Source organism: Engystomops pustulosus, chromosome 4 (assembly GCF_040894005.1).
Source record: "Engystomops pustulosus chromosome 4, aEngPut4.maternal, whole genome shotgun sequence".
In the NCBI taxonomy this organism is placed as follows: domain Eukaryota; kingdom Metazoa; phylum Chordata; class Amphibia; order Anura; family Leptodactylidae; genus Engystomops; species Engystomops pustulosus.
The window spans coordinates 152,788,103-152,813,903 of record NC_092414.1 but is presented as its reverse complement, the minus strand read 5'-3'; the positions used below and the strand labels follow the sequence as shown (position 1 = coordinate 152,813,903).

The 25,801-nt window shown below is 38.3% G+C and overlaps 1 protein-coding gene across 3 annotated transcripts in view; it reads right to left on the bottom strand.

Annotated features, from left to right (window-relative positions):
* Positions 1-8,654: 8,654 nt before the first annotated feature.
* ZNF280D (zinc finger protein 280D) overlaps positions 8,655-25,801 on the bottom strand; it is a 53,432-nt gene continuing 36,285 nt past the window's right edge. For 2 of the 3 annotated variants that reach the window (XM_072148147.1, XM_072148146.1), the window contains exons 14-21: positions 25,165-25,451; positions 23,064-23,204; positions 22,784-22,846; positions 21,720-21,838; positions 21,549-21,588; positions 14,608-14,653; positions 12,825-12,868; positions 8,655-11,244 (exon numbers count right to left, since the gene is read on the bottom strand). In XM_072148147.1, coding sequence (XP_072004248.1) covers positions 10,623-11,244; positions 12,825-12,868; positions 14,608-14,653; positions 21,549-21,588; positions 21,720-21,838; positions 22,784-22,846; positions 23,064-23,204; positions 25,165-25,451 — 1,362 coding nt within the window. In that variant the 3' untranslated portion in view covers positions 8,655-10,622. The remainder of the gene's footprint in view (positions 11,245-12,824; positions 12,869-14,607; positions 14,654-21,548; positions 21,589-21,719; positions 21,839-22,783; positions 22,847-23,063; positions 23,205-25,164; positions 25,452-25,801) is intronic. The other variant, XR_011854990.1, reaches the window with a different exon arrangement.

Sequence of the window (25,801 nt, the reverse complement as noted above, 5' to 3'; positions counted from 1 at the left end):
ACGAAGAATAAAGACAATGAAGCAATCTAACAGCAAAGACAATGCTTTCTGGAAGCCTTGTAGTACAGCAGCCTTAGTTTTGTTTGTAGATATAGAATGAAACAAGCTAAATTGAAAAGCAAACACATTATGCTGCCATTATCCATGTGGATGTCATTTACATTCTTGGCCTCTTCGAAATAAGCATTAGAATAGTAAATAACCCCTCCAAAAAGAAAAAAAAACCTCAGTAGTATTTTATGAGACTAGATGCATTAGCTTTATTGTAGCTTGCAGGCAACAGCAATTAAATGAAACTCCTGGAGGATGAAGCATTTACGTTTAACTGTTTTTCTCCCCTGCTTTCATCTGCTTTATATACAAAACATTAGCAGCTTAATGCGACTGGTTACTTTTGTCCAATGAAATCGGTGCATATCAATTTTGGTTAGTGTTTCACATTTTCCGTTGCAAGGTAGGACTAAATTAGAAGTTGGCATTTTACAGGTGCCCACTGTTCAATGGAGCAAAGTGCTTTCACCAGTGTCTACAGTTTCTTTTTCACTTACAGAAACAACATTGAAATAATTAACATGGCTGTAAACAACAAAATAGTCATTACCGTAACAGTTTCTTTTCACCATTTTGTTTGCCTAAAAAAGGGCTCTTTGTTAGGGTCATGTACATGGGTGCATAACAGCTCCATAATACTGCCAATCTGTACGGGGTGGGTAATGTCACTACTCCGTATTTTTACATTTTGGTCATGCCATCCAAAGTCCCCTGAAAACATCCAAGTTTTGCTGCCCTGGATGGATGGGTGGCATTTGAGAGGTGCATGTTACTGCTAATTGTAAGTACCCCGTAATGGCGCGCTTCATGTTAAGGAGAAGTTGTAGCCCTTTGAAGGCAATCAATACCTTTAACACAAACAATATTCCCTGTAAATATACTACACCTGCTACCACTCAAGAACAATCTATACTAATTGGAATATATAGATACAAGAAATACAAATTACAAATAATGTCCAAAAATACCTTTCTTTAATCAATACAATTCAATCCATCAAAAATTCCTTTGAAGCAATGTCCAAAACCACAAAATGCAACACATCTAAAAGTTACACAAAATCAACTGTTAACAGTCAATATAGTTCATGCAAGCATTTTATAGATTTAGACATAACTGTTCATGAACGTTCGATGGATTGAATTATATCGATGTGTATAAATGAAGGTATTTGTATTTTTGGACATTGTTGTTTGTATTTATTGTACCCCTATATTCCTATTGGTAAAGACTGGCCTTTGATAGCATCCATAAGCCTGATGTGAAAATCAGTTTAACACTCCTAGTCTATTGACTCCTGTATTACTCAGTGATTTTCTATTGTGTAGAACTTATCCTTCAAGGCAATGCACCAAACAGCAAATCCATTTGGTGCTGGCTTCTTGAAATACACAATACTGAATTGTGGGCATTTAACAAAACCAGTGTTTTTCATTCTGGTATGAAACCCCTTAGTCAAGGACAGAGGGCATGTAAGTCATGACAATGTGCAGGGACTCGTTGATCAGTGGTAGTGGATCTTCTGTACCACCGCGGACGATGACATAAGCGAACACCAGGGACCCGGTTTTCACCAGAGGCCCCCACGAAGCAGGTTGGACTTGTTGTGGTGTGATACCACCAGGTTGTTCCACAGGGGCGACTTTGTCTGCAGTGGCAGCCAAGGCGAAGTACAGAATCGTAAGGCAAACTCGTGATCATGGACAGGCAGGAGGTCGAGACAGGCAGCACAGGATCGGAGTCGGGGATGTAGCAGTAGGTCAGGACAGGCAGCACGGGAGTCAACAATGGAACCGAGGTCACAAGGGGAAATTGGAAACACAGCAAAACGCATGGAATAGCTTTCTCAAAGGCTCTAGGCACAAAGATCTGTCGGGGAATGCTGGAAAAGGCCTGCTTTTATTCATTTGCAGTAAACCTATGCAAATATAAATCTATAAATCTATGAGCACCATCCTCAGAGGCAGGGGCGTGCATGCTGGAAAGTCGGGGATGGAGCAGGAACACGGAGAGGTAAGTGAACCCAGGGGGAACAGGCAGCACGGAGAGGGGCACGGGTGCACCTGCGACCCGAGAATTAGGTGCACAGCTCACTCAAATTGACTCCAACAGGGAACTGGAGTCAAATGTAGTGAACTTTCACACCAGAAAACTGGCCTGAGAGATCATAAATCTGGTGGAACACGATGGCTCTGCCTCTTCCTCCACCCACCCTCTTTCCAAGAAGTGTTGAGGGGATGGGAGAGAAACAGTTGAACAAATTAATTAATTTCAAAATTATTTGTGCTATGCTGATTTAAATTTAAATGCCTTTTGCAGCATTCAGAATTGTCACAGACTGTAAGCTCTTGCGAGTAGGGCCCTTATTCCTATTGTTCCTCATGACTGCTTGGACTATATAGGGCAGTGGTGGCGAACCTATGGCACTGGTGCCAGAGATGGCACTCGGAGGCCTTTCTGTGGGCACACAGGCCGTATCCCAGGCACAGAGTTTGCCAGACATGACATCTTCCTGCAGTCCCAGGCAGTCCAAGTAGTGCCGTGCTATTGTAAAGTGACCCATCCTGTGCTGCTTGGTCCTGTCCAAAGAGTGAAAATGTGTCTGATTGGAGCTCAAAGATTCTGGTAGCAATAAGTATGTTACTGCCTAAATTGCTGTGTTGGCACTTTGGGAAAAGCTAGTGGTTTTTGAGTCTCACTTTGGGCACTCGATCTCTAAAAGGTTCACCATCACTGATATAGGGGTGCTATAGAATACTGGCTTCATTGACATTGGGGACTGGATTATATTTGTCCCCTTTGATTTGTAAAGCGCTGTGGAATATAATGGCGCTATATAAATATAGATTATTATAATAAATTCAACTCCCATTACCTGGCTCCCTGCTAGCAGCGTGTGGGAAGTCGATGGGGGAGAAGCAGTTGCAGCCTGTGCCAGCCTGCTCTACTCCACACTCATGCAGCACTCTCGCCCCTCCCCACTGCCTATCATGCGCAATGAGCAGGCAGGGGAGGGAGGGGGATGGTGTGGAGGAAGAATGCAGGTGAGGAAACACACAGGCTGCAGCTGCTCCCTCCATGGGATACATCACATGTAAGTGGCAGGGAGCCATGTAATGTGACTTAAATTTACATCAACTACTGAAATGATCCAGAATACTGACAAAGGAATTTTTGAAATCAACATAGCATAGGCCAGTCATGGTGAACCTTTTAGAGGCAGAGTTCCCAACCTACAACAAAAATCCACTTATTTACTGTAAAGTGCCAGCATAGAATTTAAAGCAGTAACTTATTGCTATCGTATTGGCCTCCTGAGGACACCAATACAGTTGAAAGAAGGAGGGCAAATACAGACTATCATTGTAGATTCTCTACATTCGCTATTGGAATCTGTCACCAGCTAAAAATTGCATTTCTAGTGACAGGTGCGCTTTTACTGTTCAACTGAAGTAGCATAAAATAAATTAAAGGTCCTTTGGATAAAAAGCATATAAACAGAAAAATAATAATACTATAAAGAATTACTGAATTATTTTAACCCCTTAAAGCCAATGCCCTTTTTCATTTTGCGTTTCCATTTTCACTCCCCACCTTCATAAATCAATAACTTAAGTAAAGAGCTGTGTGAGGGCTTGTTTTCTGCATAACAAATTGCACTTCATAGTGATGGTATTCAATATCCCATGCCGAATACTGGGAAGCAGGAAAATAATTCCAAATGCAGTTAAAAAGGTGAGAAAAATGCATTTGAACCATTTTCTAGTGGGCTTGGATTTTACGGCTTTCACTCTGCGCCGCAAATGACATGTCTACTTTATTTTTTGGGTTGGTTTTGATCACAGGGATAACAAATTTGTATAACTTTTTTAATTATAGTTTTCATACATTTACAAAAGTTAAAACCTCCTGTACAAAAAAACCTCTTCATTTTGCCATCCTCTGGCACAAATCACTTTTTCATACATTGTGTACGGAGCTGTGTATGGTTTAGTTTCTCGTGACTTTTGATGACGTTTTCAATACTACCATTTTAAGGACCTTTCGATCACTTTTATTTCATTTTTTTAATTTTTCAAAATGGCAAAAAGTGGCAATTTCGACATTGGGTGCTATTTTCCGAGGTTAAACGCCAGGAATAACCGTTATTATATTTTGATAGATCGGACATTTTGGGACACCCGATACCTAACATGTTTATGATTTTTACTATTTATTTATATCAATGCTAGGGAAAGGGGGGGTGATTTAAATTTTAAGGTTTTTATTTAACTTTTTTTTTTTTTTTTACTATTTTTCATAACGCCTAGGTAACTTAACCCTAGGTTGTATGATTGATCCTATCATATATTGCCATACTACATTGGATTGAGATATACGTGCGACTGCCCAACCAAACCGAAATATGTAATTGCATATATTGACTGCAAATAAGCTTGTATACCATGTAAGCTTAAATCAAATAAAATATAAAACTACTAAAAACATTAAAAAAGAAAAAAACAAAGTAAAGGGCACAGAATCATTCATCTGAATACGCCCCTTTAACGGGCACGGTTGTGTAGATACTTTCACCAGGGACATCCTAGGGCTCATTTCCTCATACCTTGAGGACGCAGCTTGGAGCTAAGCCAAGAGGCCCAGTGTTTCGGGGGATAGTGAGAGGAACAGCGCTATCCATGGGTTCCACATACTGTACCTTGAAAGACTGATGAGTTACCCCCTCTATATGTGATCAGTCTTCAGTATGTGCAGTGTTCAGCTAATACCTAGTTCACTTTCTGGCAATTAATAGTTCAGCTGAAAGCAATAAATGGCCTACCAATTTTTGAGAGCCTTTTGGTACCCCACCCCAACTACTGCTAAAGCGGGATCCAGATTTATATTCTTGGAAGCAACCCCACAGCACAAGTCCGAGACAGCTTCCCAAAAAGCTCTCAGTCTAGAGATACCCCTACAAATATGTAGCAAGGTTCCCTCCCTGGAACATTTTTTCCAGCATTTACTTTAGGAACCTGGATACATTTTAGCTAATTTGCTTGGGGTCAGGTTCCATCTTGTTATCACTTTGTGGTCTTTTTTCATCAAATTTGTTGAGTGTGAGGCCTTTAAAGCCCAAGTCACAGGTAAGCCCCACTAGAACTGGGATATCTGCTTTCCTTCAGTCCATAAAATATTTGAGCCACTTCTCTTATGGACAGTCTTTGTGTTCTTTAACAAATTTGAACAATTTTTTTTCAACAAAAGTTTCTTTCCAAGTTGTTGCTTGGCTTCACTGAATGATTTTCTAGTTGTAACATTACTAACTGTACTTCCGATCTCTGCAGGTGATCATTGGATATGCCATTGTTTGCAGGCTTCTTCAGTATTGTCCATGGTTTCGTGAGGAAGTATCATTACATGATCCAAAATCAAGTGACCAAGGGACGAGGGGGAGCTGTATACTCTTTCTAGTTTTAGTTTATGACATCACTACAAGGGTCTAGTTACATTATAATTTCCAACTCCCCATGGCTGCTGTTGAACTTTTAAAGAACAAACAAAAGATGAATGTAATGCTGAGTTCCACCGTTTTTCCGCCTTTCTTAGCTTTATTGTGGTCTGCATCTTTTTGTGTTCGTGCACCTCTGATAATGCTGCCCTCCTGTCCAAAGCGCAATGAATTAAAATGTCTCAATAAGTGGTTATACGTAGTTGCCCTCATTTTTTTTTACATATTTGAGTTTGTTGTAAAGTTAGTGACCGTAGTTGAATAAAGGTTTATTGATAAGATGATGATTAAAGATGTTTCTTATGATGCAATAAATCATGATTTTACTGTTTGTATGAAGACAAAAAAACACCAACACATTTTTGAAAACATTTACTAAAAGAATGATTTTTTTTTTTTTTACAGCAAACAACCTTATTTTAAAATAGTCATTAAAAAATTAACAAAACTATTTACGGATAGTTTAATATTTTTTGCATTGGCTAGTATTCAGAAATAAACTATGCAAATTATTCTTACACACTACACGTCTGTTCAAAATCAAAAGTCAGTCGTTCAGATCTTCTCTGAGCAGCAGTTACATCTATCTTGTATCTGGGGAAGCAATAAGGATTTCCGTGCACAAAATCTGCATAGTAATACAATAACTTCCATGTCAGGGATATTATGTAAATTTTAATATATACAGTACAGATTTGTTACTCACTGACATTGTCAAGCGGTGCTACCAGATCTTTAAGTTCTGCTGCAGTCAGATGACAACTAAATACCTATGGTTGACCTCTGGCCCCTAAGCCTTGTAGAAGGTGCTGCTTAACGATTTAATTGATAAACATAATGAATGAATCATTTTAAAGGTTTGCAATGTCCTATCTGAGGGTTGCATTAACTGTTTTCAGTGGTGTAAGGCAGCACTTAGGTTACATGCACACAAAGGTTGGTAGGCTCGGCATATGTGTGCTCTGTGGTTTTCACAAATGCTTTCACTTCAGTTAAAGTGGTTAATTGGTCCTGGAAAATGGGTCTGTATGTCCATTTTGCCAAATGAAAAGGTTTTCCTGAGCACACACTGCGTAGCCTGAAAGATACTCAGTAATAGCGTATGTAGTCATTGTCATAAGACCATAAGATGGGAGCCCTCCCCAACCAACCTCTTCTGACCGACAGCTTTCTCCCTGCAATAGAGGAAAGCTGTCAATCAGTGGTGGGTTGGAGAAGGAAGCCCACTGCTTATGGGTGCAAGCAATTCAGCCTCACACAGTGCTAGCCATGTGTTGCTCTTACAATCTGCGATATTATGAAAACTGATGCATATTTCCAGCAAGTGACCTAGAAGCAGAGTGCCATCCCTAGTCCCCTAGTATACACAAGTCAGTGAGTATTACCTTAAAAGGTTTTTCCTAGCTGATTATTTATAACATATCCCAAGGTCCTGTGTTGGGCAACCACATCTATCTTGTTGCTGCAAGTGGAACCACTCTGTATTCAACTTTATAGGAGCACAAAGCTTATAGTCTTGTCTATTTTAGGGCGGCACGGTGGCTAGCACTTCTGTCTTGCAGCGCTGGGGTCCTGGTTTTGATTCCCACCCAGGTCAACATCTGCAAAGAGTTTGTATGTTCTCTCTGTGTTTGTGTGGGTTTTCTCCGGGTACTCCAGTTTCCTCCCACACTCCAAAACATACTGTTAGGTTGTTTTGATTGTGAGCCCCATGGGGAAAGGGACCAATTTTACATGCTTTGTGCAGCGCTGCGTAATCTCTGTGTGCTATATAAAGAATTATTATTATGATATGGACCCTCGCCCCCAAGATACACGCAGGTCCCAGGACAGTCATCATCTATTTATGACATATCTTTTCGATATGTTATAAATACAGGCACTTCCCTACTTAAGGACACCTGACTTACAGATGGACTGCTTTGCCCCCTGTGACCTCTGGTGAAGCTCTCTGGATGTTTTACTTTAGTCCCAGACTGCAATGATCATCTGTAAGGTGTCTGAAATTAAGTTTTATCGATAATCCTAGGTCCCATTACAGCAAAAAAAAAATTTGAAAATCCAATTGTCACTGGGACAAAAATTTTTTTTTGTCTGGAGCTACAATTATAAAATACACAGTTCCAACTTACAAACAAATTCAACTTAAGTACAAACCCAAGGAACCTATCTTGTATGTAACCCGGAAATGCCTGTAGAGATAAGCGGACCTGAATATATTATTCGGGTGCGCACTATGATAAATGATCCCTAGTGAGTATTTATAAAGAGAGATGAGCAGACCTGAACTTTCCGTTGAGGTGCGCCTTGTGCGATCCGGACATATTGCTGGATTGGCTCATGAACAGCCAATCTGGCATAGCCATGACTAGTTGCTAGGGGAGTTCATTTGCCAGATTGGCCGTTTGGCACAGGGCACACCCAAAGCGAAGTTTAGGCCTGATCCTCTCTAGTTATAAATATTCCCTGGGGGTCATTTATCATAGTGAGGTCTTGTTGGTCTTTTCTGGTGTTTCTTTTTTTGGTGCTTATTTATTAAGTGTATTTTTTCTATGTTAAATGTGTTTGGTTGTAATGATCAGGGAACTTGAGCCTGTTAGACACAATTCCCCTAATAAAAAAAGATATTATTTGCGCCTTTTTCTTCATTCTATGAAAACATTGAACTGACACCAAAGTTTTGCTGGCTTATTTATGTAGCTTTTTTGGCACAATTCAGCCAACTTGCACCAAAAAAAGTCTTAAAGGAAACCTACCACTTGTAGTGGCAGGTTTCTGATGGAAATACCGGGCACCAGCTCAGGGTGAGCTGGCGCCGGAGATTATTTTCGTTAGTGTTTTAAACCGCGGTATCGCGGTTTAAAACACTTTTTAAACTTTATAGCCGGCGCAGGCAGGTACGCGCTCGGCGCTTACCATGCGCGCGGCTACATAGGAAGTGAAGGAGAGCTGCGCGCATGGTAAGCGCCGCGCGCGTACCTGCCTGCGCCGGCTATAAAGTTTAAAAAGTGTTTTAAACCGAGATACCGCGGTTTAAAACACTAACGAAAATAATCTCCGGCACCAGCTCACCCTGAGCTGGTGCCCGGTATTTCCATCAGAAACCTGCCACTTCAAGTGGTAGGTTTCCTTTAAATAAATCAAGCAAACGTGCTACTAATATAAATAGAGCAAACCTAAGACCGAAAACTACTTCTCCAATTTTGTACAAAAATTGGAATAGGTATTAAAAAAAGGTGCAAATAGAGAGAAAAGAAAGAACAGCAACTTGACTTGTTACTTATTAATAGCCATTATTGCGACAAGTCACTAGGCTGCTTCTGTGGAGACATGATCCATGTATAGCATGGTTATTCTCTAGTAAACTTTATGGGAGCACCACGCTTTTAGTCTCATCTATATTAACCCTACCATGGGGTAACAAGGAGAGTTACTGCAACATGGTACACTGTTATTTCAGCCAGTCAACAGGAAAGGGTTCAATGGACCCCTGTCGCCAGGATAGGTGCAGGACCCACCATCTATCGTCTATTTATGACACCTCCTGTGGATATGTTATAAATAGTCTAGAGGGAAAGCTCCCTTAAAGGCAATACTCACCAGAGTGGAACTACAAACATTTCCATTTACACAAACTGATATCAGGATCAATAGTAGCCATTATTGCCATAGGTTACTAGGCTGCTTCTATGAAGACATAATCCATGTATAATGTGTTACAAAGATATTCACAGCAACGTCACATACACTGCAATTCCTATAACTTACGATCGTCTCCGTTTCATTGCAAAAGGCAATAACGTTTAAGGGTATATAAAGTGAGGTTGATCCTGTCATTTTGACAACTAGAAACTAACTTGAGCTTATCTGCTCTGAATTAGAGTATAATACTTGGTCATTATTTTCCATATTCCAAAGAATTTACAACTCCCGTATGAATGTTTCCTACATATATATGTATATATTTATAACTATATACAAAAAAACATGTCAATAATGTATTTTTGCACTTTCATTGAAAGTTTAAAAAAAGATAAGGTTAGGCTGGTAGGATTACACCTGTTCAGGTGCATAGTTTGTCTTTCTTCAACAAATGAAACCTTTTAAATATAGCAAGAGCGTCAGTAAAAACAGAAAAAAAAAACTTGTCTTGAAATTCACCTTGTAAAGCTCAATACTTTTCTTGAATACAAAAATGTTATAAAAAAGGTGGTACATTTGATAAACATTTGAAGCCTCAACAAGTTTTCCTATTATACACATTTATCCTTGATCCACAGGATAGGGATAAATATCCAACTGATGTGGGTCTGACCTAGAGGACCTCCTATGATTAGAGGTACAGGTCAGCATCGGAAGTCCCATAGAAATCAGTGGTGTGCAGGGCAAAACCCACTTTACAGAACACTTAAATCCTAACCCTAAAAAATATGAGACTAACATGTCTTCAATACTGCTTAGCTGCCCTATTAAATGTCATGATGACAGTCATGTGAAAAAGTAGTAATAAAAACAACCGTCCTCAGTGTTTCCTTGTCTTGCTTTTGCAGCACAATACTGCTTTTTGGCAGTTGCCAAGAAAAATAGTCAATTCACCTATAACTGCACTTACATCATGGCCACTTTTTATTGCCATTAAAGAGAACCTGTATTTGAGTATTCAGGCCCACAATTTGATACCAACCTATTATCCATACCATTCAGGATAACAATGATGTCCTTCTATATTCCCAAAGATTCCGCATTTCCTAAAGATGTGTACTAATGTTCTGTAAGTAGTCAGGGGGGTGCTAGGATATCCATAGCCCAAGTGCATCCTCATAAGTCTCAACAGCTGCTGAAGATGGATATGGTGATATCGGTCTATAGGACATTAATAAAGCAAGGAGGGGGTCAGGCCAGCGTGACTCTTCTGCACCCCTGTGACTCCTTATAACATTTGTAGAGATCTTTATTAAGTTCTTTTCCTTTGTGATGCTGAATCTCCCATGGTGATCCTGTCAGGTTAGTGACATCTTGTGGGCCCTAATTCTCATAACATATTTCCCTGTAAGTAACTAATGTATAGGAATGTCCTCACCTATTTTTCCAAATTAAAAGCCTGGTGGGTTTCTGCTTTGCTTCTCTCTGTGGCAGATACATTTATGCTACTGTCTTTATTATCTTCAACTTTGTCTTCCATTCTGCCTTGAGGCGATGCACTAACAGTCCCTTTTTGCAGTATTTCTGTAGCTTCGTGTTCTAACACTTCGGAAGGAATTAATGGATCAAGGTGGATGCTACTGGGCTCACTGATGTCAGAACAGATAGAATCCGGAGCTTGTTTCCATAAATACTGCTCAAACCCAACATCATCACTAACATGATCTGAATCTGGAGGATCTTCCATCAGCTCAAGACACAAATTGTCTTGCTCTTTTGTAACATTAATTGTATTTTCATTTGGTTCTGTAAAGGTTATTTCACAGGGCACCTTTTCTGGTACGAGGTCACAGTCATCATTTTTACAGGAGTCTATCAGCACAGCGTCTTCTTCTGATTTTGGAGAACAGCTGCCTGGGGTTTCAATGGCAGCATTTACCTGCCCCACCGATGTAACCTCAGTGTTACCCAACAATGTATTAGTATGGCCAGGAGAGGCCATGGAGCTTCCAGATGAATGGTCTTCTTTCTTTGTCTCTGGTATGTACTCCTCTTCCATGCTGAAATGGAAATATACAGTAGTTTACTAAAATGGTACAATTGAAAACTATAAATAAAATAAATGTATAAAAGACAAACAAACAGGAGAACACCCCTAAACTATCCAGTAGTGTACACTTACAGCTTTTGGAGGCTTATCTGCTGACAAAAAAATATTTTTATACCCTATAAAAAGAACACGAACCTTTGGAACAGTGTAATGCTAAATAAGTTTTCAGACACACTACTGACTGTTTGAGAAGACGCCTTTAAATGTCCATCTAAGAAGATATTACAACATAATGATTAAAGTGTACAATGTGCTTTACATTTTTAGAAAATTTAACATTTGAAAGATAGATCTTTCACATACTGTTAACCGTAGTGAGGAAATATGGGACCAAAGCAAATTTAATAATCTGTGCTCAGCTAAATGTGATTTGGAGGAGATTATTCGGTCTGTTCATTTACATAGGCTGATTAAGAGGCTTGGCCTATGTTTAGAATCTTACTGGATGTACGGATTACAGGAGAATTTTCCCTGTTGCTTGCTTAACATGTAGCTTTTTTTATCATGTTTTTAGGATAATTCTTTCAGACTCCAAATATCCTAGAACATTTCTGCAGAATCATAAATTATTATATTCACAAAGGAGGTTTGCTCAAAATTTGTCAGCCATTGGAATTTATGTGCTGGATTCTGCTTTTGTATCTACTGTCTGGATTGTGTATGGAAGCAAATACAAATATAGATGCAGTGAATGAATTATTACAGTAGCTTATGATCCATGATACATTTTATGCATCTTTACACTGGTTGGTTTACTTGAAAGTGTCCAATGTGGCTAGATCACTGCCTCTGCACATGGTCGTGTGCATGAGGCCTAAATCTGTTGCCCATAACAACCCATCATGACACAATGATAGCTTTATAAATCTCCACATATGTGTTAACAATATTGAAGTAGACTAGATCATTAAGTAATCTTGGATTATCACCATAGTTTTTAAACTATAAAACACATTTTTAACAAGAAAATAGACTTGCTAAAATATTTCTCTGTCTTATAGTCCAACAGTCAGGAGGAACCAGCACTGCCAGACCCCCCTGACTGCTGTCCTGGAGATCTGATAGAGATTGTGTGACCACTGCCTCTTCACTACTGTCTACCTCTACTTGCTGGTCCAACATGAACCATACCTGCAGCACCTTAGAGTAATGTCAGAAACATGTCACTGATCAAATGCTTCATCATTGTAAGGTTCCTCAACCATTTCATGCTACTGGTTGGGATGGGAAGAAAAGTTTCTTAATACAGACGCTAGGATTAGTTATGTATAAGACATGTGTGTATGAATGTATGTATTTAGTACAGATGTGTTTGTGAATGAATGGATATAGCAGTGCTGTGTGTAGATTAATGTATCAGAGCTTTATGTGAGAAATGATGGGTATAGCAGAGCTCTGTGTGAGCTAATGAGTGGATGTGGCAAAGCTGTGTGTGAGCGAACCTTCCTTTTAAAAACTATTAAAAACTGAGTAGAGCTGCAATAACACAATGAAATTTTAAAAATAAGAACAGAACATCTTCATAATTACCTTTCATCTGTTGTACCATCAACATGTGAGACAGATTTTTCCTCCTGCAGATATTATAGTTTTAGTTAGAGACTATCATTTTTTCTGAAGCAGCGCAACTTTTACAATTATGTACAGAACTGTGTAAGGAGGAAATACTTCTTATATTCTTTTTAAATACTTATATACTTCTTATATTCTTTTTATTTGCACCATAATTGCTTTTTTTAATGTATCCATGGTATAATTTGGAGAAATATATGCCCTTATGACAACTGTTCCCTATGGTGCAACGGGTGGGGCTGCGATCAGCATGAATATCTCTCTATATAAGACACGGACCTCCTTGGTTAGGTTGAATGCAAAGTTTGCCACCCATGTGCGAACACTTTCCATTTTAGCAATGAAAAAAGTCATATGTATAGGCTTGGCTATTTTCAAGACTTTATGTTCAGTGTCCTCTGTTCAGCAGCTTTGTTTAACTCAGACATGCTGCTTGATGGGTTGAGGAGCAGCCAATCAGGCAGCCCCTCCCCCCCAGCAACTAGGCATGGCTCTGATTGGCCAGGTAGACACCTGCTGGAAACAACTGGCCAATCACAGCCATGACTAGTTGCTAGGGACATAAAGCCGCCCGATTGGCTACAGCCACATTTCGGTGTTAGACAGAGCTGCCTAACAGAGGATGCCGAACCTAAACTTCAGGACCGCTCATCTTTAAAGGGGTATTCCAGGAATCAGCATAATTCATATACAAATGGGTACTTAAAATATAGGCTAATATTTATTAGTTGTTATTTAAAATCTTGCTCCTCTTAGCAGAAAATGCTATTGACTCTGTCAGTTGATTTTCCCCACACGGAGCAGACACAGGACAGAAGATGGCTGGGCAGGTCATGTGATCACCACTAAGTGTAGTTGGTTGGTTGCAGTGCATCCAGTACGGCCAGTGTTGTGGTGAGACCCATCTCAGTGAGGTAATGTGCAGTGATGGCAGTTACACATCATTACTATGGGAACAGAGCAGGACAGTCTGTTACCTCATCACTGGGGGCAGAGCATAAGAGGGAGGAGGAGTTACTGAGAACTAAAGGATCACAGGACTTGTAGTTTTCAGTGGCGGCCATCTTGGCTCTGCATTCTTTAAAGAGGCCATAAAATGTTGTGAATCATAAAATCAAACTATTTAAGCTGCATTCTGTGACTAATGACATTGAGTTTTGTTATTTTCAATTATTTATATCATCATGGGTTTTTGTATCAGACGTTCATATTCCTGGAATACCCCTTTAAATTGTTCCTGCACATGTGCAACAAACTCTCTGTCCAGCCATGCCATGGGAAGAGGGTCAGAGGTGGTGGGGAGTTCTAGAGATGGTTTTGCTTTATTTTCAATAACATGGGCCTCTGTTGTTGTAGTTTTAAGTCAAGAAGGGGCTGCACATGCACAGCACACCATTTTCTATTTGTTTTTTGAGAGCAACAAAGCATGCAAGATTTGGCAAAACTGTAAGATTCTCTACAAGTATATGGAGAGAGCTGTATATGAATGTCCACCTCTCCACTCAAAGCAATGGTAAGATGGTCGTCAACATAAGAAGATACTTTAAAAAACAAACAAACATTTGTACGCTTTGTGATTTTGATATTTATTTACACAGATTATATTTTGATACTTTATTTATGAAGTTCAGCCTTTGAAGTATTTCTGTCAAAATTGTAGCCAAATATCACATACAATGTAAATTAAAAAAAATCTGAAGTTAATAATGAAAAAATATGGAAAATTAAAGTGTTTTACTACCTGTCCACTGATTTGCTTCAGTTCAACTGGAGATTGAAGTCTTCTTCTACAAAGAAAGATCATCCAATGAAACTATTTTATGATATATTTACACTTTTATGTGGAGTATAAAATTATACTTAATCTAGAAAAAGTTTTCAATGATACAATACATTGCGTTTATAAAACACATTTATGCAACAAAATAAAATTAAATGAAATAATTGATAAAACTGTGTGTATTTGATGCAGATTTCCATGCACATTTTCCACATAACAATCTGCGACATGCGCACATAGCCTAAAGCCTCTCTTATCTCTACTGGCATGCTAGTTTACAACTACAACAAGTGTCCCATACTTCTTGCTAGGCAGGCAAGCCATATTTCTTTATTTCACATTTAATACTTTGATATATAACAGGCATTTTCTCCTTTATGATGCTGCTTTTGTGCTAGTAGCATAAGGCTTGATATATGTGAACTACTCAGGGCTGGAGTGTTACTTGGTGCTCAAGCTTTAACTTGCTGGTCTATGTCTTGAGATGTTGCTTCAGGATTGCCACATAATGTTCTTCATGTCCTCATGATACCATCTATTTTGTGAAAAGCACCAGTCCCTCCTGAAGCAAAACACCCCCACAACATTGTGCTGCCACCCCTTCACAACTGGGTTGGTCATTATGGCCAGAATTAAATTTTAGTTTCTTTAGACCACAGCACATGTCTCCAAAAATTAAAGCCTCTACCTGTGTGGATTTGCAAACATTAATCTGGCTTTTTTTATGTTTCTTTGAGAGCAATGGCTTCTTCTTGGCAAAGTGGCCTTTCAGTCCTTGTCAATACAGTACTCGTATCACTGTGGATGATGACACACTCCGACCATCTTCAGCCAGCATCTGCACAAGGTGTTTCACTTTTGTTCTTGGGTTCTTGTATATGCACATTTCCAACTGAATGCACAACGATCATAGGGACGCAGAACCTGTCACCTTACTGAGCAGTATGATGGCTGAACATTCTCCTTGTTAGTACTTGCGTAAAATTGTTTGTAAAGAAGAATGAGACATCTTTCGGTTTCTGGAAATTGCAACCAAGGATGAAACAAACTTGTCCACAATTCTCTTCTTGAGATCTTGGCTGTGTGTTTCAGGTGTACTTTTAAAGACATCCACAGGTGTGTCTCTAACTCAGATGTTGCCAATAAACCAGAAATTTTAAATAAATCATAAGTTTCCAAAGACATAACATCATCATATGGGCTGTCCCAAAAATGCATAGTATCTTAGTGTATGTAAACGTTTGACTGTGCAGAAAGTCTTAACCCCTTAGCTCTCTATGTCCGATATATATCAGATAATAAAAAAAGAAATCAATAAAAATGCCCATCAGCCCCAAAACATATAAAGAGACTTATAATGCGCAAAAAAAGTCTAATTCATAACACCAATCCCACATATATAGTATCACCACGTCTGTAACAACCCGTAGAATAAAAGTAAATAATTATTGAACCCGCACGATGAACAAAGTAAAAAAAAAAAAAAATGTTAACAGCCCACCAAAAATGATGACTTTTACCTATTTAATCTCACCAAAAATGCAATAAAAAGTGATAAAAAAATATGTACTCCAGAATTATACTGTTGCAAAAATAAGCCATCAACCAGCTCCGTAGCCAAAAAAGTAACAATGTTATGCCGATTGGAAGACGGCGATGCAAAAATGATACATTTCCCCCCACATTAGGGTTTTATTTGGCAAATTTAGTAAAACGTAAGAAAAAATATTCAAAGTATGGTATACCCGTAATCATATTGACCCATAGAATAAAGATAACATGATTAATAGGCTATACGGGGAACACAAAAAAACCCCTCCAGTACAGAATTGATGCTTTTCTACTCCTCCCCTCAAAAAAAAGTTCATAAATATCAGCAATAGGGGATACCAACCCCAAAATGGCCACATTGGAAAAAGCATCTCATCCCGCAAAAAAATGCCATCGAATTAAATGCTAAATATTTAAAATTCCATTCAAAAACAGTGATTATCTCCAAAATAGTCAATTCTGAAAATATGGAAAATCAAAATTCGATTTGTAAGCAGCGTGACCTTAAATTAAAATAAATCCTCCAGACATTTAAAAAATTATGAAAATGTAAAATAGACATATGGAAAATGTTATTCAGCAACTTATTTAGGTGATAAATCTATCTGCCTGAAAATGCAATGATTTAGAATTTTGAAAAATGGCAAATTTTTTAAAAAAATTCATAATTTCTCTTTTTTTTTGTAAATAAACGCAAAAAACTGCCAACAGCCAACATTTACCACTAAAATGAAGTACAACATGTGGGGGAAAAAAAATCTCAGAATCGCTTTGATAATTAATAGTGTTTAAAAGTTATAACCATATAAAGCAACGCATGTTAGAAAACAAAAACTGAGGCTGAGCCTTAAGCTACAAAACGGCTGTGTTCTTAAGGGGTTAAAGGAAACATACCACTGCTTGTCTCCTAATTGATCTAAATCATATTTGGCACCACCCCTTGTATTTATATAGTATCAGTGCCTTGCTTGAGAATCCGTGCCAGCCTGATGTAAATCGGACATTTATAACATACATGTCACATTTCTCAGAGCTATGTGTAAATGCCTTAAATATTTCGATTCTTTAGTATTTTTTAACAAATACTGTCCATCAAGATAAAGAAATTCTTTAGACGTTATACAATGTATAAATTATTCATATACTACAGCAATCTGCGATAATGTCCTAACTACCTTACAGCTCTATGAATCATTTATCTGCCCAAGATACTCTGTTAAAGTGATACCACTGGCTGAGAGTAGTGTTCTGTACAGTCATCAGTTCTACAAGTCTGCTAACCTTTAACAAGGACCTTTCCCGCTTTTAGAAACTCATGGCAAAGTGTTCTTTAGTTGCAGCAGCAATGAAGTCAAGTTTCTTATGTGCCGAACTGTGTCGTATCTAGCCACCACACCTGTCTTGTGAGGTTATTTATCATGGCCTAAATGATTCATGACAATGCTCACTGCTGTGACATTTACCATACTGGGCCAATATATTTTCTATGGTTTCTGCCCTGGTAATCATTTCAAGTAGTGAAGGAGATTAAGTGATATAAAATTATTTGGGCCCAGCACAAATATTACCATATTTAAGCTGACAAACATGCAAATAATCATTTTATTATTAGCTAAAATAGCAGATAAAATCATTCAAAAATATAATCAGCCAGCAAAGACTAACTTGTAATTCTATTTTGACAGATTGTCTACAACTGATATCAGCTTGTCAATGACTTTCTTCACATCAAAAATAATACCTAAAAACTCTGCTTACTTCCTTGTACCATCTCTTGTGTGACGCCAGAAGACTGGCGCAAAGCCCTAAGTAAATGTGCACCATTATGTACAAATTCATTATAGGGATTTTAACCCCTTAACGCTCTGCGCCGTAGCTCTACGGCGCAGAGGTATAAGGGATGTATGAAGAGGGCTCACGGGCTGAGTCCTCTTCATACAGAGGTGGGGGTTTTTGCATTTTGCACAAAACCCCCACCGCTAATAACCGCGGTCGGTGCTTGCACCGATCGCGGCTATTAACCCCCTAAACGCCGCCGGCAAAGTCGCCGGCGGCGTTTAAAAGACGGCGGCGCGTGGGCGCCGCCATCTTTTTTTCGATCGCCACGCCCCCGAACGTCATCGGGGGGCGGCGATCAGTTGCCATGGTAGCCTCGTGTCTTCTTTTGACACGAGGCTATCTGGCAGCTGCATATTCGTTACAATGAGCCAGTGGCTCATTGTAATGAATGTGCTGCAAAAATGCCATATATTGCAATACAGAAGTATTGCAGTATATGGTAGCAGCGATCTGACCATCTAGGGTTAATGTACCCTAGATGGTCTAAAAGATAGTGAAAAAAAAAAGAAAAAAAAAAGTTTAAAAAATAAAAAAAATTAATAAAATATTAAAAGTTCAAATCACCCCCCTTTCCCTAGAAGGGATATAAAACATAACAAACAGTAAAAATCACAGACATATTAGGTATCGCCGCGTCCCAAAATGCCCGATCTATCAAAATATAAAAACGGTTACGGCCGGCGGTGACCTCCGAGGCGGGAAATGGCGCCCAAATGTCCGAAATGCGACTTTTACACCTTTTTACATAACATAAAAAATGAAATAAAAAATGATCAAAATGTTGCACAGACCTCAAAACGGTAGCAATGAAAACGTTGCCTCATTTCGCAAAAAATGACCCCTCACACATCTCCGTGCGCCAAAGTATGAAAAAGTTATTAGCGTCAGAAGATGGCAAAAAATTTTTTTTCTTTTTTGTACACATTCGTTTAATTTTTGAAAATGTATTAAAACACAATAAAACCTGTATAAATTTGGTATCACCGCGATCGCACCGAACCAAAGAATAAAGTAGGCATGTTATTTGGAGCGAAGAGTGAAAGTCGTAAAAACTGAGCCCACAAGAACGTGACGCACGTGCGTTTTTTTTTCAATTTTTCCACATTTGGAATTTTTTTTCAGCTTCGCAGTACACGGCATGTTAAAATAAATAACATTACGGGAAAGTAAAATTTGTTACGCACAAAATAAGCCCTCACACAGGTCTGTACACGGAAAAATGAAAAAGTTATGGATTTTTGAAGTTGGAGAGCGAGAAATGAGGCGAAAAACCCTCCGTCCTAAAGGGGTTAAGGGAACTAAATTCCAAGTTTTAAAGAAAGTAAATAAACATTGGCGAGGAAAAGAATTAGATTGAAAAGATGGGTAAAAAGGGAAAAAAATTGGATATGTACTTTAAAAAAACCTCAATCCTGCAAGGATTATGTACCAATTATGAATAGAATTTTTTTTTTTACATTAAGGGGTTAATTACTTTGGCGTTTAGATATTTCTTAAAAATTACAAAATTAATGTTTTATTTTGTTATAGAAATTAGCGGAAAGGGGGTTATATTATTCATTGTATAGTTATTATTTTCATTTATGGGAAATATTTTCTTTTCTTTTATGGGCAATATTTAATGCTACTTGTGATGTCGTCTCATGTCCTATAAATTAGATCAGAGCAAAGATGGTGGTTACACCCTAGATGAAGCTGTGGCAGAAACTTGAGTCGGGCAGGAAGCTAACCAGCCACATACATACGGAATTGGAAGGATATGTTTTTTAGGCCTTTTTATGTGACTTTTTGTGAGTATAATAAATGACATTTTAATACAAGTAGAGGGATAGCAGTAGTGCACTAATTCATCCTCAACTGTGTGAGTCAGTGCCGAGACGCAGCAATCTAAGAGGAACCTTTGGAGCTCTGGCCTGGTTGCAAGGGGAACACTTCTGCAGGATGCTCCTTGGCGTCGCGAGTTCGCTTGTTGTGCAGCGTCACTCAAAAGGAAGGCATCATGCAGAGAGGAGCCCTCAACACTTTGGTGTGTTCGTGGAGGAGATACTTTTAGAGGCGTTCAGCATCACAGCAAGGGGGTCAATGGACCGGTGAGTTCGCACATCCTTACACTTGAGTTTTTAGATATTTTTTTGACTATATTTATCAGCACTAAGGGACCAGTGTTGTTTTTTTATGATCTTCTGCTTGTATTGGTGATCTCTCATTGGTTCTCTCCGTTTTGTTTCTTGCTTGTTAATCATTTTGTCTACCTTGCGATACATTTATTTTCTTCACATATCTGAAATATAAACCTATTGATGTTGTTTGAGAGGATATAGGCAACCAGGACAGACACACTTCCTGTATTTGAAGGTATGTGGAGAGGACTTTGTCCCCTTAAGGACATTGATAGATTATACAAGGCCCATCAATACGTATGCTTGTTACCACTCTCACCTTTAGCTACCACCTATACTGTTCTTGTACTAACTCCATTCTCAGGTTAATCCAACCCTCCCCAACCCTTTGCCCTCCCTCTCCCTTTTCCCCCATTCATTTGTTCAGTTTGTTTAATGCAGTTGCTGATTATGCATCACTTCTATGAGATCCCCCTGTTCTTGTTGAAACTAAGAACATTCTTAGATAATATTGTTCCCACTTTCAGCCAAGTGCAGGTATATGTGTTGCTTTTAAATGTAACCCAGAGAGTCTTCATTAAAGATAGCAAATTGTTCTTTTGAATATATAGTTTGGATATTGCAAAATATAGGTGGATTCGAATACATGTCAGATAACTTTGTATTTTTCCCTTCTCTCATAATGCCATCTTTGTATATGCCGAGTTAATTAATGCATGCAACAAGAGGCAGAAAGCCTATGATGAGCTACACAAACTGAATTTACTGCTGTGGTCACTCCATTTTCAAGTATCAGTGAGTCAAATCATAAAATGAAATATGCATGCAAAAAACTATGGTTTCACATTGTCCTGGACATGCCAAAGTGTTTACCCAAATAGTTCACAATTAAAGTTTGTAGTAAATATTTTTTTTTTTTTTTTTTTTAACACAACACATATTAGCCTAAATTGATTGTTGCACCTGTATCTAAAAGGAGTTCAAAGTTTTACTTTATATATGTGAGGATTTCCCTCCTACTGTGGCACCCAACCAACATGTATTTTTAGCTAATAAATTCTAGGATGACCTATATTTCATTTATATTTTTGATGACATCAGTACAACTCATTTGGAAACAAACAGTCAGTTTGGTTATATCACTATGTGCTATATTTGCTCATGAAAATGCTATTCGATGCATAAGCGGGGGCTAACAAAACTAACAAATGGTGGGGTTGTGGGAAATCCCGTAGATTTATAAATATATTTCAGATGAAAAAAATGGAAACATTTCTTAACATTTTATTTTATAAAACTTAAGCACTATGCTACACAAAACTATAAATTTATTTAGAACCCAAACTCTAATATGTTAGTAGTTAAAGGGCAGTAAATGAAAATCTAACTTACATAGACATGTCTCCTTCATGAGTTGAGGAAATTATGGAAACTGAGATCAAAAGAAAAAAAAATGAATTCACTTTAAAAAATGCCACTATTTACAATACGATTAAATTAATAGTGATGGATGAAAAAAGGCTGCTAAATGCTGGAGGAACACATAGGGCAGGCTGGTCTTACCATTCTCTGTTACAACTTGACACGTGTGAGTGTGATTTGCACTCAAATGTGTGGCCATATCATCCAAACCAGACACGTCAGAGAGGAAATCGCAGTTCAAACACACCACAGTTATACGCCTAACAAAATGGGAAAAAAGTAAAAAGTATTACGTATCAATCTAATATCAAAAATAGCTGTCAAAGTGTGCATCCAAATTTATTCCAAAATATAGTATTCTATGTCCGCCAACCCCAAAATAGGTTACAAAGGTATGATTGCTGGGGACCCACAGATGGCATCTTGCACAAAATAGTAGTGGGCTTGAGCCCACTTTTTCTTTTCTGTAGGCACAAATAAAGCCCCCAGTGATCTAACATTTGTTATTTAAACTGTGGCACCTAGAATCTCACTACTGGACCAAAGCCCCTCATAAACAGAGTGCTGTATTCATGATTAATGCTGATGCATATATCCCAGAAGGGTAAGTACAGAACTGTGTTTATTATGGGCCCCATTGAAGTGGTAGATTTCCTTAAAATCGAGGGAGGCCCACAAATAAACGTTCAAATGTCTACTCTAAAATGGATTTGAAGAAGCTAATGTACACATGTACAATGTTCAGAAATACAGTTGAACACACTAGGAATATGGAAAAGAATGTACAAATCTTGCAATCAGGAACTTAAATCAATGTATATGTCCCTATATGTTATTTTACCATGTTAGTTGGCATGGATGAACAATAGGTGTATATGAACAATGTTCAAAACATAATATTGTTTACTAAATTTAACTCTTCCCATACCTTAAACACGTTCAGTGTTTGACGTTGAGTGATAAAGAAACTTGAGACTCCAGCCTTGTTGAGGTGGCCCTTGTGCACACTATGTAATGCCAATTTTAGATCATATAACTGCCTTGGTAATGTACTCTGTGCTACCTGTACCAGAATCAACTCAGTAGTAGTTTCCTGGATAAATGGAATATTCCTTTTTTGAGGATGGGGGTGTAGTAGTAGTGATCGTTTTGTAAAACAGTGAATAAATAAATAAAAGAAAAGAAACTTTCTACTGGTAGTATACCTTTTGTCTTTGGGGAGCTTCTTAGACGCCTTGGATCTTTTGCTAGAATTCTTGCTATGACAGCTAAAGAAATAAGTGATAATTTATTTTAAAGTTAAAATCGGCAAAATCAGTTTGTGCAAGATGGTAAATTATGCATCTCATCATGCATGACCATATCTTATGTACACATTTTAATAGTGTACTTGCTTGAAGTGTCCAAGCATCTAAATTTCGGAAATGCAATGATTTCTGCAGTTTCTCTACTATATTTTAGGGAAGAAAGATCTTGCTCCCTTACCTCAGTACATGGTTTGTGTAGGCTTTATTACAGCTGGTACGGAACTTGCATTTGGTGCAGTGCACATATGTATGAAAATGACCTTCAAAATCTACCACTTGACGGTGACACTCAACACATTTATGTATTCCTGGGATGACACTGTTCAGGACAAAAAGGAAAATCTATTATAGTAACTACAAAGAGCAAGATGTATGCAATTGTTTCCTGAACACTATAATAAATATTGTGTCTGCTGTGATGAATACAAATAATATTTCATTCATTCAATATTTTTTATTAATCGCACAAATACTGTAAGGCTGAGTTAACATTACCGTCGGCATATCCGTTCTTTATCTCCGTTTAGAAAAAATCTCATATCTATCTTTTTAACTTTTCTATCCATCTACCTATCTACCAATCTCTTATTTCTTTTTGCCTACCTATATTTCTTTCTATACCTCACATTTATCTATAATCTTTCCATCATCTCTTTTTCGATCAATTTATTAACTATTTCTGTCTATTGTCTTCATCTAAAAAAATTTAAAAAGTGAAACTTACTATCCGTTGAGGTCAGTTTGGCACCATCCGTTTTGGATACGTTTTTTTAGGCAGAAAAAAGTACTGCAAGCTCTTTTTCTGTGAAAAAAACTAATCCAAACGGATCCCTGTACAACTGATGACATAAAAATTTACATTGATAGGAGAACCTTTTTTGCACAACAAAAATATTTCGAACTAGGAAATCAATCTAGTAGTCTGCTGGCGCAACTAATACATCAAAACACAGCTTCACCCACGGTCCTGCAGCTGGCCTCTCCTGCTGGAGATGCTATTACCTCTAACGATGAGATACTGGCGGCTTTTGCAGAATTTTATAGGACACACTACTCAACACAGATAACATCCTCTCTGGCTGAGAGACACCTACCTAGATACGATAGACTGTCCAGGGCTTAACCAAGAACAACGTGATTTGCTTGATGCCCCTCTCACAATTGAGGAGTTACAAGAGGCTCTGAAATTAATGGCTAGGGGTAAGGCCTCGGGACCTGACGATCTCCCGTTAGAAATGTGGATTCAATACCAAGAGATACTGCTACCCCCAACGTTCCAAATGCTCCAAACTTCTTTCGAGAAAGGAATCCTCCCTGAGTCTCTCTACAGGGCTAATATAGTTGTTATCCTTAAACCTGATAAGAATCCGAAGGAATGTGGCTCCTACAGGCCCATTTCTTTACTGAACATAGACTATAAAATCCTAACCAAGATTATGGCCTGTAGACTGAATAAAGTCATCACTGCCCTGATACACACAGACCAGGCAGGATTTATGCCAGGCAGATCAACATCCGATAACCTGCGCAGGTCGCAGATGATTTTACAAGAAGGTGCAGAGAAGAAGGAGGACTGGGCCCTGGCCTCACTAGATGAGGCTAAGGCCTTCGATTCGGTTGAATGGAATTATCTGCAGGCAGTACTCCGGAAATTCAAGTTTGGCCCTGTGTTTAGGAAATGGATATCCATAATTTATCAGAAACCACAAGCCTCAGTGTCAGTAAATGGCTTGCTTTCTATACGATTCTCCTTTGAACGGGGAACTAGACAGGGGTGTCCCGTTTCCCCGCTCCTCTTTGCCCTAACAGTGGAGCCGCTAGCCATTAAAATCCGTTCGGATACAATCTACTCAGGGGTACCACATGAGGTGGGACAAGATTACCTTGTTTTATGCATATTTTTCAATAAAACAGTTTAAAAAAATTTTTTACATTGATTTCAATGGGATTTAAAACTGATCCCAATGTGGCCTTCAATGTTTATCTCTAGCCCATTTTCTTTTGACTTTTAAAAAGGTTTAATCCTTTATGTAATCTTCTTTCACTCTTTTTCTAACTGCTGTTCTAAGAACTACATATTTCAGGTGGTAGTTATCAATGAAACAAATTGCTAAAATAACTAATATGAAGATCACATCAAATGACAGAAACTGTGACCCCCCTCCCCATACTATCATATTCTTTAGTTAACCAGACCTATGGATTTGTATTGAAATCATTACTTTTTCTAAGATGCTGTATCTCTATTGTATTATGAAACTATGGAAAATAGACAATACCTTAGGTTTTGCAAAGCTGTGTTGATCATTTTAATTTTTTTTGAAGCATTAGTCCCAGGCTTCTTTGGAGATGACTTGTTTTTTGCAGATTGTGCATATTTTTTAGGCAATGGATTTAGATTATTGTTAAGACTCGTGGTTGCCATTTTTGGAGGTGACAGGGGTATTGTGTAAGTAGGCAGCTGAAGAGAAGGGTGGGTGGGAATTGCAGGCAGATTTCTGGAAATTGAAGAAGTTGGAGAAGAAACTGTGCTTGAAGAAACACCAACAGACGCACGAATCGTCACCTAAATTTATTAAGAAAAATATTTTACATAAATATGACATATATACAGGTAGTCCTTTTCAGTTTAGCAAACATTTAACATGTCATTTAAAAGATTTTACCTATGGGGGTTGCTTTTGCAGAGGTGTATTAAGAATGGGTCCGCTCCTGTGATTAGACACTGCTCCCCTATCCTGTAGATAGGCAATAAGGGGCTTTTGCAGCATAGGAACTATTTACAGATGAAGACCAGATTTCTGGAGTTTACCACTGCTGGGTCTTCCAAAATTACAGTTATCTCACATGTGCACTACAGGAAGGCTACAGTACTGCCAAAGATAGCCAAGTGATTTACTTAACTATCGCTGTCAG